Source organism: Dama dama, chromosome 20 (genome assembly GCF_033118175.1).
Source record: "Dama dama isolate Ldn47 chromosome 20, ASM3311817v1, whole genome shotgun sequence".
Taxonomy (NCBI): Eukaryota; Metazoa; Chordata; class Mammalia; order Artiodactyla; family Cervidae; genus Dama; species Dama dama.
This window is the reverse complement of record NC_083700.1, coordinates 68,530,454-68,542,504: the sequence shown is the minus strand read 5'-3', so window position 1 is coordinate 68,542,504 and position 12,051 is coordinate 68,530,454. Positions and strand designations below refer to the sequence as shown.

The window sequence follows — 12,051 nt, the reverse complement described above, 5'->3', positions numbered from 1 at the left end:
GGGAAGACCCAGAGGAATCGGGTGGAGAGGGAGGTGGGAGGGGGGATCGGGATGGGGAATGTGTGTAACTCTATGGCTGATTCATATCAATGTATGACAAAACCCACTGAAATGTTGTGAAGTAATTAGCCTCCAACTAATAAAAAATAAAAAGGAAAAAAGAAAAAAAAAAAAAAAGAAATACTCAAAGGCCATCTTGGATCACAATATGTTTGTCCATAAGAGATCTCACAACTCAGTTCACCAATATGTGAGAGAAATGGCCTCTAGTTAGACTGTCCCAACCTTGGTTTACTTCTTGAAAATGACAGTCTTATTCTAGCTTGAATTCTAGTTTGGAAAGGAAACTTTGAAGACCTCTCTCTGTTTTCCTCTCTAAGAGCTTAAAAAGTACTTTAGCTGGCCTCATTTCACAGGCCTTAAAAACACTTCTTTTTCCTAGAATACCAGCTAGAACATATTGACCAAGACATTTTCCATAAAGAGTCCTTTTCCTGTATTCATGTCAGGTCCTGCCTTGAACTGCCCTTGTGCCTAGAGTTCTAGCAAACTTGTTCCCTTGCTCTGACTCTGATATGCTCACAGATACCTTTTACTATTGCCTGTAACCAAATTTTGTTAGCAACTGAACTTCAAAGAGCTGAAAAACTAATTTTCAGCTAATGAGTCTTTGACAAGTTTGGAAGGTTTACCTAAAGTAAAGTATTTTGAATACTTTCAAAGTCAGATATAAGATGATCACATTATACAAACATTCCTTTCAGATTAGCAAACTAAGAAAATCAGAGTCACTAACCTGAGATGTCTGTTAGCTTTTGGGGAGTTGTTTAACCTCTGGGGTAAACAAATGATGATTTTTATCCTCTTCCTTGAGAGACCATTCAGACTGAAAATAGTAAACTTTACTCAAAATCTACTTTTTATTTTTTTTACAGTCACAATATTCTTCTCTATGAGGATGGGCATGCTGTGGTGGCAGATTTTGGAGGTGAGATTTCTATGAATAATGCCCCCAGTGACATCAGTTTCTTTCTTCCTTCCTCGTTGGTGGAGATATTATATGATAAACCTGGAAATGGATATCACCCTGACAGCTATATTTCTCTAAATTATTTACATTTCAAGTTATCATGGAGGGGTACTAGGAAAAGTTTTCAATTAGCCAGAGGGAGGTGACATGTGTGTACCTATAGCTGATTCATGTTGTATAGTGGAAACCAATACAATATTGTAAAGCAATTATCCTCCAATTAAAAACAAATAAAATTTTTAAATTTTCAATGAAGTTTAAAAGCATATCATTTCTTTTCAGTTTTTCGTCTTTTATATCCTCAGCTAAAAAATGGAAGTAAAAAATTTAAATAAGACAGAGGTTTCCTTGGGGTTTCAAGCTTTTAGCTGTAATCTTTGACCTTGGTTTTAAAACATTTCCTTTGACATGAATCTGTTTTCTCTTTTCCCCAGAATCAAGATTTCTGCAGTCTCTGGATGAAGACAACATGACAAAACAACCTGGGGTTTGTTGCTGCTCATGTTCCCTATAATTATGAAACAATTAGAATGTGTAAACTCAGCATGCGAGAAAAGGAGATGAAAGCAGCTTTAACTGGAAGAAATGTCATTGTCCCAGAGGCAGGATAATGTTTTATGTTTTTATTTTTAGTAAGCCCCCAAAAGAACTATTTCAAGGCTCTGTTAGAGAAATAGATTAGATTTATATTTGAAAAATGTTACAGAAAAAGTAACAGAATTTGTTTCAAATCTAATTGAAAAGTACATGGCGGGCATGGATAATTGACTTTCATATTTAGATCTCCTTATTAAATGGTAGAGTTAAAATTTAATAGGTAACCATAAAATCCATAGTTTACCTGCATCTATTAACAATTTATAGTTTTCCATTTTAACATTGTAAGGCAATAGGTGATACAGTCAAGCGTTACTGTTTAAGAAAAATATAAATTATAACATCTGAAGCAAACATACATTGTACTCGAAATGTCTGCATTTAGATTCATTATCTGCTTTTCCTTCTCCCCTCCCCACAAAGGAGTATACTTCTCTTTCTGACCTACTTGTGTTATTTAATTACCCAAGCTTGAGCTGATTTTCTGTCCCTTCCTTTTCCTGCTTCTGCTTACACACTGCTCAATCACTTTTTCTGTTTGTTTCTATTTCTTTTCTTTTTTAGTTTATCCCATACTTTCATTTACCACTGCCTCAGTTCAGGTCTTTCCTATCTCTTTTCTGGACCATTGTTCTAGGCTTTTAATTCCAGTCCTCTCTTCTAGTTCATTCTTTGCAACATCAGCCAAGTGTTGTGTTCTGACAATTCTCTTCTTCCTGTAAATCATCAATGATGCTTAAAATGTTGTTTGTGTGTGTGTGTGTGCACATTCAGTCCTGTCTGACTCTGCGACCACATGGACTATAGTCCACTATAGTCCACAGGCTCTTCTGTCCATGGAGTTTTCCAGGCAAGAATACTGGAATGGGTTGCCATTTCCTCCTCCAGGGAATCTTCCTGATCCAGGGATTAAACCCACTTCTCTTGCATCTCCTGCATTGGCAGGCAGATTCTTTACCGCTATCACCACCTGGGAAGCATTAAAATGTTATAACACTCTCCCCCCAGTCTGAACCCAAGACTCTTCTGTGACTTCATTTCCCACTAAACATTTTCTTAAGTCCCCTATGCCCCCAGCAACATAAATACAAGCCATCTGGCTATTCCCCAAATATTTCATTCACTTTCACAGATTTATGACTCTGCCAGGGTCATATTCTCTGCCCAAAAAACCTTTCATTGCATCCCACCTTGAGAAAGTCTTATTATCTTGCATGGCCAAGAAAAGTTTATCCATTTTAAGTACCTTCCGTCCTGTAAATTGCCCCTTCCACCTCCTCCCCGCACACTTTTCTGTCTGTGCTTTTGTAGCACTTTTTTCACACTGCTAGGTAGTACTCTTACTCACTCAACAAACATTTATGAAGGGTCTACAATGTGTCAGGCATTGTACAAAGGGCCAGGAATACAAGATGTGAATAAAAGCTTGTCTTTGTTCTCAAGTAACTCATTTTGTAGTGGGAAAAACCATATGCAAGTAAGGGTGAAGGCAGTATGGACATTCAATGATAGAGATGTGGCAAAGCCTCATGGGAGCTCAGGTAGAATGAACAGGAATAAATCAATTCAAACAGAATGAACACGTGAACAAAGGCACAGAGGAGGGAGAAACACCAGCTTTCCTTGAGGACTTTAAGTAGCTTGGCATTGTTGGCACGCATTGTGTGAGAAAGACAAAATGGGAGACGAGTTAAAGAGGAAGGCAGGAACCATATCATGGGTTAAGTGTTAAGCGTGCTGGTTTCCCCAGTTAAATTTCATTCATTCAGCAGACATTTATGGAATACCTACTAAGTGTCAGACATTTTTCAAGGAACTGGGAATATTGCCATGACAAGGTTCTTGTGTTTATGGGGTTAATATTCTAATTGGAGAAGATAAACATTGACCAAATTAGTAAAATACATATCAGGTTGTGATAAGTGTTATGAAGGAAAAAAAGAGCAGATAAATGTAAAGTGATAGGGGTGTCATTTAGATGAGTGAAATAGAAAGAAAGAGTTTGACAAGAGACCTATGTGGGGTTATCCATAAGAGGAGAAGAGCAGTATAGAAGAGGGAATAGTAAGTGCAAAGGCTCTGCAGCAGGAGAGTCCTTTGTGTGTTCAAGGCCAGATTGACTGGAGTGGAGTAAGAAAGGAGGAGTGTGGTAAGAAATGAGAGAGGTGGGAAGAGTGGGTCCTTTTTTTGACAGGACATACAGATCTTATCTGGCATCTTTGACATAGAGATAGCTAACTCAGTGGACCTCAACCATGGCTGCACATTGAAACCACTTTGGAAACTTTTGTAAGAGCATTCAACCTGAATTCAACCCCCAGAAATTCTGATCTCCTTGTCCTAGAGTTCATCTTCAGTACATGTATCTTTTAAAAGTTTCCCCAGGAGATTCTAAAATGTAGCCAGTGGAGACTCTGGTTAAATATCCTTTTGTTGAATGAAATTGAATTGAATTTCACCAAAGCAAGTAACATTCTTCTATCCTAGGAGTGGAGTCTTTAAGCACAGCCCTACTCAAGATTTATTTTGAACGCTATTTTATTTCTAACTAGTTATGTGGCCTGATATAAGTTTGCTAATTACTCTATTACCCCCTGTAGAAAAAAATGGGCATACTCTATGCTTACTCCTGCTGATGCAATGTTGTGACAAATCTCATAATCTGCTATATAATTGGAGGCTACGTGGAATGTGAAAGCTCATGTGGAAGGATTGCATATAAGCACCATAATCGAAATAAAGACATTCTTGGCAAGCTGCAATTATGCATGACTTCAAAATAATGTAGACCCTTCAAAAGAATTATCAGCAGGCAGCACTACACACAAAATATCACTAAGAGTAATAAGAGAATACTGGTTTCTTTCAGGGGAAATACAAAGACAGAAGGTATTTGGCAAAGTTCATTGATATGATTATGAAGGCATTAGATTTTAGAGCTAGAAGGGCCTGCCTCCTGTGTTACCCTTGAGGAATCTCAGGTCCAAGAAGCATAGGAGACTCTCAGAACCACCCAAGTAGTTGATAGTAGGGCCAGAACTAGAATTTTCCTTCCCTAACTCTAGTATTCTTTTTCTTAAACCACACATAAACCAAATTTATGCAATTGCATCTCATAATGGAAACATATTTAAAAATGAAAAATATACAATTGCAAATAAAAAGAATGTAAATGATGCCATCAAAACATGAGGGTAGAACTTTGTACGGAGAAACTTGTCATGTTTTATGGGCTTGCTTTCAAGAATATTGCACAAACAGCATTTAGAAATAACACCACTGGGCAAACAAAGGAGATATGACAGACCTGATCCTGCCAGTGAGAAATCTCCTTCACACGAATATTCTGGGCACTCCCCTGAGACCCTTTCTCTCCTCAGTCATCAGGGCACTATTTATTGGTCTAATTTAGTGACTTCCTAAATTACAACCTGAAGCTCTAAAGGAGAGATGCGTCCCCCCAGAGTGCATGATTCACACCCAGGGAGGCATAGAGTTCTTGGATGAATCCATGCATGGCTATTCAGAAACTTGCAAGGCTTCCAGGGGAAAGATACTCAGAGATAAGCAAAACAGTGCCACTGCTGTGCTCACCATTTCACTTGGCAATTAATATTGTTGCAGTATATTTGGAAGAATTATGGATTTCATGATCTTCCAATGATTAAAAAAGCGCCCTTTGAAAAACTAAAAGGTAGCAGTAAACATCATTTCTGTGTGAATGTGCCAGTTTATTATTGCACACATTGAGGGCAGTATTGATGTTATATTTTTGAGAACATAGAATACTTAACAAATCCTCGCTAAGAAGAACACTGTCCTACAGTAGAAGAACTAAACACTTGGTCAATGACTTGTGGATGGTTTTTGACCCGCAGAACCTCCGCTGGATGGCTCCTGAGGTGTTCACACAGTGTACACGCTACACAATCAAGGCGGACGTCTTCAGCTATGCGCTGTGTCTGTGGGAACTTCTCACGGGAGAAATTCCCTTCGCTCATCTCAAGCCAGGTAAGCCATGCTGCAGTTAGGTTTCTCTGAGGGAATTCCCTGGTGGTCCAGTGGCCAGGAGTGTGTGCTTTCACCGCCGAGGGCCCTACTTGGAGAATTAAGATCCCACAAGCTGCAGGGTGCAGCCAGAAAAACAAAAAGAAAAGGTTTCTCTGATCTCCAGAGTTCTCTGCATTTTCACAAATTCAAGAAACATTGTTCCCCCAAAATGACAGTTCTTGGTGGATTGCCAAGGTGAGAAGTAAAGAAACAGTCTCAAGGTATGTGCCCAATCCAGAAGACTTAATGGCCTATAACTATATGATTTTGGACACAGACACACAGAAGGGTAGGTATATTTTATTATTAATGTTTAAGATTTTGATTTATCTGTTGTTAATGAAACAAGCAGATGACTATGGCCATGTGGAATGTGGGTACAAATAATGTAAATTACGCCATATTTACTTTTTGAGATTTGATTTAGAAATGCCTTTTTGGTGTGCATATAAGGGTGAGCTGAAAATAGCAACACACAAAAATTATCTATCAGGTCTGCTTTTGGCTTGTCTCACATTATACAAAGGAGAATGGCTTTTTCTAATTTTGTATTACATATATAGATGCATTTGAAAACTGGGACTTTGTGAGTGAGCCTATAATTTTGTTGCTGATTATATTTGATAATATACATTATGCTCTGTGTAACTGAAGAAGATGGAGGTAGGGAATCTAATCACAGGGGAAAATGTACAAATATTTGAAGTAAATTTGATTTGCATTTCTCTCCATTTTATTTGCTCTGCTTTTTTTGTCTGGTCACACTGTTTACTTACTTGCATCCACCATGAATCTAAAAACCCCTTGACTTTGCATCCCTAAAACTTAACATGATTCAAAAGTAGTTTTCAAATTAAATCATAAAGAAATTTTATAATGAATTATAGTGTAAGCTCCTTAAGTGGTCACCTTATCAGAATATATCAGAAGTGAAGTGAAAGTTACTCAGTTGTGTCCGAACTCTTTGCAACCCCATGGACTGCAGCCTGCCAGGCTCCTCTGTCCATGGGGATTCTCCAGGCAAGAATACTGGAGTGGGTTCCCATGCCCTCCCCCAGAGGATCTTCCCAACCCAGGGATCAGACCCTGGTCTCCCTCATTGCAGGCAGGTTCTTTATGTCTGAGCCACCAGGGAAGCACAAATATGTCAGAAGGATCAAGTCAAGAGGGATGTTAGGGAAAGACATACCTTATAACAGTGGATATTCACACAAGTTCAGAGTCTTAACCAGGATCACAATATTTATTAGTACTCATGTGCAGAGCAATAGCCATATCTCATACTGTCTTTTCAAGGTATTTTCCTCCTAATAACCATATGGTCTTTAATTACACTCTGCATACTGTCTAACCAAGAGCTTTTCACAAAGTATATGCTCTGTGCATAATTGTCCTAACCTTTCTCTATATGCTTTCATAGTTTTAAATGATGGAATCTGGCCCTTATTATAGTGTGGATAAGAGAACTCTATTTTGAACTGGAAAAGAATTGCTGTTTATTTCTTGTTCTGATCTGTTATCATCTCTCTACCTCTTAGAATATGATTTCTGATAAGATTTATGAGTATATTAAAAAAATCCACTGTAATTCTAGACATGTTGTAGTATTTTTATCAGAGCTTCCCTTGTTCTTTCCTTGTGCTTCTTCTTGGCTTCCCTTGTGGCTCAGCTGGTAAAGTATCCGGCTGCAATGTGGGAGACCTGAGTTCGATCCTGGGGTTGGGAAGATCCCCTGGAGAAGGGAAAGTCTACCTACTCCAGTATTCTGGCCTAGAGAATTCCATAGACTGTATAGTTCATAGGGTTGCAAAGAGTCTGACATAACTGAGCAACTTTCACTTTACACGTCTCCCTTCTTCTCATCTCCTGTATCAAAATCAGTTCACCTCTTCCTATGGATTTTACATCCTAAGAACATGTTAGACTTATCCACTACTTATCATCACCTTCCACCATCCTAGCTCAAGACACCATCTTTGTTATTTAAATTATTGCAATTGTCATTTTAAAAAAATTATGTTTAATTTATATAGCAGAAGTTGAGGTATAACTTAAATAGTAAAAGTTACCATTTTAGGCTAATAGTGCAAGGAGTTTTAACAACTATATACAGCTGTATAATCACAACTACAATCATGATAAACAGTAGTTCCAATACTTCAAAAGTTCCCGCATGCCTCTTTGGAATCAATTCACTTTTCATACCTCCAGCCCCTAGCAACCACTGATCTGAATTATGTCCCTATAAGTTTGCCTTTTCCAGAATGTCAAATAAATGGAGCCATGTTAGTACATTTATCAGTTATTTATTCTTTCACATTCCTGTGTAATATTCCATTGTGTTGATTGTGTGTGTATGTGTGTGTGTGATCCAAACAGTCACAAGCTTCAGGATAGTCAATGAAATAGAAGTAGATATTTTTTCTGGAATTCCCTTGCATTCTCTACTATGCAACAAATGTAGGCAATTTGATCTCTGGTTCCTCTGCCTTTTCTAAACCCAGCTTATACACCTGAAAGTTCTCAGTACTTGTACTATTGAAGCCTAGCTTGAAGGATTTTGAGCATTACCTTACTAGCATGCAAAATGAGTGCAGTTGGCCAGCAGTTTGAACATTCTTTGCATTGCCATTCTTTGGTATTGGAATGACCCTGTGACCACTGCTGAGTTTTCCAAATTTGCTGGCATATTGAGTGCAGCACTTTAAAAGCGTCCTACTTTAGGATTTGAAATAACTTGGCTGGAATTCCATCACCTCTACTAGCTTTGTTTGTAGTAATGCTTCCTATGGCCCACTTGACTTCACACTCCAGGATGTCTGGCTCTAGGTGAGTGACCACACCATCGTGGTTATCTAGGTCATTAAGCCCTTTTTTGTACAGTTCTCTGTATTCTTGCCACCTCTTCATAATGTCTTCTACCTCTGTTAGGTCCTTACTGTTTCTGTCCTTTATCAAGCCCATCCTCACATGAAATTTTCCCTTGATATCTCCAATTTTCTTGAAGAGATCTCTGGTCTTTCCCATTCTATTGTTTTTCCGTACTTCTTTGCAGTTTTCATTGAAAAAAGCCTTCTTATCTCTCCTTGCTATTCTCTGCAACTCTGCATTCAGTTGAGTATATCTTTCCCTTTCTCCCTTACTTTACACGTCTCTTCTTTCCTCAGCTATTTAAGAGCCTCCTCAGACAATCATTTTGCCTTCTTGAATTTCTTTTTCTTTGGGATGACTTTGGTCCCTGACTCCTATACAATGTTATGAACCTCTGTCCATATTTGTTCAGACACTCTGTCTATCAGATCTAATCCCTTGAATCTATTTTCCACTTCTACTGTGTAATCAGAAGGGATTTGATTTAGGTCATACCTGAATGGTATAGTGGTTTCCCTACTTTCTTCAAATTTGCAATAAGAAGCTCAGGATCTGAGCCACAGTTTCAGCTCCAGGTCTTGTTTTTGCTGACTATATAGAGCTTCTTCATCTTTAGCCACAAAGAATATAATCAATCTGATTTCAGTATTGACCATTTGGTGAGAAATGCTCAGCTAGATGAACAGCAAACTAGAATCAAGATTGCCAGGAGAAATATCAATTACTTCAGATACGCAGATGATACCACCCTAATGGCAGAAAGTGAAGAGGAACTGAAGAGCCTCTTGCTGAAGGTGAAAGAGGACAATGAATAAGCTGGCTTAAAACTCGCCATTCAAAAAACTAAGATCACGACATCTGGTCCCATCACTTCCTGGCAAATAGATGGGGAAAAAATGGTAACAGTGACAGACTTTGTTTTCTTGGGCTGCAAAATCACTGCAGACAGTGATTGCAGCCATGAAATTAAAAGACACTTTCTCCTTAGAAGAAAAGTTATAACAAATCTAGACAGCATATTAAAAAGCAGAGATATCACTTTACCCACAAAGGTCCATATAGTCAAAGCTATGGTTTCTCCAATAGTCATGTACAGATGTGAGAGCTGGACCATAAAGAAAGCTGAGCACTAAAGAATTGATGCTTTCGAACTGTGGTACTGGAGAAGACTCTTGAGAGTCCCTTGGACAGCAAGGAGCTCAAACCAGTCTATCCTAAAGGAAATCAACCCTGAATATTAATTGGAAGGACTGATGCTGAAGCTGAAGCTTCACTACTTTGGACCCCTAATGCAAAGAGCTGACTCACTGGAAAAAAACCCTGATGCTGAGAAAGATTGAGGGCAGGGGGGTATGGGGGTATAGAGGATGAGATGGTTGGATGGCATCATCAACTCAATGGACATGAGTTTGAAGAAACTCCAGGAGATAGTGAAGGATAGGGAAGCCTGGTGTGCTGTAGTCCATGGGGTCGCTCAGTCAGACACGACTAAGTGACTGAGCAGCAACAGTGTGTAAAGTCATCTCTTGTGTTGTTGAAAAGGTGTTTGCTATGATCGGTGTGTTCTCTTAACAAAACTCTGTTAGCCTTTGGCCTGCTTTATTTTGTACTCCAAGACCAAACTTGCCTGTTACTCCAGGCATCTCTTGACTTCCTACTTTTTCATTCCAATCTCCTATGATGAAAAGGACATCTTTTTTTTTTTGGTGTTAGTTCTAGAACATCTTGTCAGTCTTCATAGAACTGGTCAACTTCAGCTACTTTGGCATCAGTGATTGAGGCACAGACTTATTACTGTGATATTGAATGGTTTGCCTTGGAAACGAACCGAGATCAATCTGTTTGTTTTGAGATTGGACACAAGTACTGCATGTCTTGTTAACTATGAGGGCTACTTCATTTCTTCTCAGGGATTCTTGCCTACAGTAGTAGATATAACAGTCATCTGAATTAAATTCACCCATTCCCGTCCATTTTAGTTCACTAATTCCTACAATGTCGATGTTCACTCTTGCCATCTCCTGCTTCACCACCTCAAAATTACCTTGATTCATGGACCTAACATTCCAAGTTCCTATGTAATATTGTTCTTTACAGCATCAGACTTTACTTTCACCACCAGACACATCCACAACTGAGCATCCTTTCTGCTTTGGCACAGCCCTTCATTCTTTCTGGAGCTACTAGTAATTGCCCTTTACTCTTCCCCAGTAGCATATTGGATACCTTCTGACCTGGGAGGTTCATCTTCCAGTGTCGTGTTTTTTGCCTTTTCATACCATTCATGTTTGTGGGGTTCTCGAAGCAATAATACTGGAGTGGCTTGGTCCCTCTTCCAGTGGACCCCGCTTTGTCAGAACTCTCCACTATGACCCGTCCATCTTAGGTGGCCCTGCATGGCATGGTTCATAGCTTTGTTGAGTTATGCAAGCTCTTTCACCACAAGGCTGTGATCTATGAAGAGGTGTGTTGATGTACCTTGGTTTTATTTATCCATTCACAAGTAGATGATCATCTGAGTTATTCTAAGTTTGGTGCTATTAGGTTTTTGTGTGTTTGTTTAAATTACTCTTGGACAAATATATATGATAATTACTAGATATTACAGTAAGATTTTTTCAAAGGCATCTGTACCACTATGACTTATATGAGAAGTGTATGAGAATTTCAGTTGATACACATCCTTGCCAGCACTCTTTTTATTGTCTACTTAAAATAAATTATTAACAATTTGAGTAGGTATATTATGGTAAATAGTTGTGGTATTATCTTGTATTTCTCTAATGACTAATAATATTGATAATTTTGTGTGTTTATCTGCTGCTTATATCTCTTTCTTTGGTGAATTATTTGTTTAAATTATCTTATATACTAATAAGAGTATTTAGATTCTAGGTAGATTCTTTCATCTGCTATGTGTTTTGCAAGTAGTTCCCTCTAGTCTTTGGCTTGCCTCTTCATAATCTAACCAATGCCTTTCAAAAAACAAAAGTTTTTTTTTTTTAATTTCAGTGAAATTTACTTTATCAAACTTATAAATATTTTTATATATCCTATCTAAAATATTCTTGCTACACTCAAGATCACAAATATTTCCTCCTATGATTACTTATAGGAATTTTATAGGTTTAGGTTTTATATTTATAAGATCTATTAGAATTACTTTATAATGGCATAAGGTAAGAGTTGAATTTGTATTCTTTGTTAATTTTTTTTAATATGGATGCCCATTTTTTTTAGCATGATTTATTTAAAACACTTCCTTTATCTATTAAGTTACTTTGGTACTGTTATCAAAAATTAATTGACCACATATGTATGGACTCTATTCTGTTCCATCAATATAAGTCTTCCCTTATGTCAATATCATACTATATTGATAAGTTATAGTGAATCTAGAAATCCAACTTTGCTCTTCTTTGTTAAAATTGCTTTTGCTATTGTAGAGTTTTTGTTTTTCCATATAAATTTTAGAACCAGCTTGTCTATTTCTACCAAAAAAT

At 37.9% G+C, this 12,051-nt stretch overlaps 1 protein-coding gene across 1 annotated transcript in view; it reads left to right on the top strand.

Moving 5' to 3' along the window:
• TNNI3K (TNNI3 interacting kinase) overlaps positions 1 to 12,051 on the top strand; it is a 318,691-nt gene that overhangs the window by 202,705 nt on the left and 103,935 nt on the right. The window contains exons 18-20 of the mRNA XM_061121609.1: positions 936 to 988; positions 1,465 to 1,517; positions 5,506 to 5,638. Coding sequence (XP_060977592.1) covers positions 936 to 988; positions 1,465 to 1,517; positions 5,506 to 5,638 — 239 coding nt within the window. The remainder of the gene's footprint in view (positions 1 to 935; positions 989 to 1,464; positions 1,518 to 5,505; positions 5,639 to 12,051) is intronic.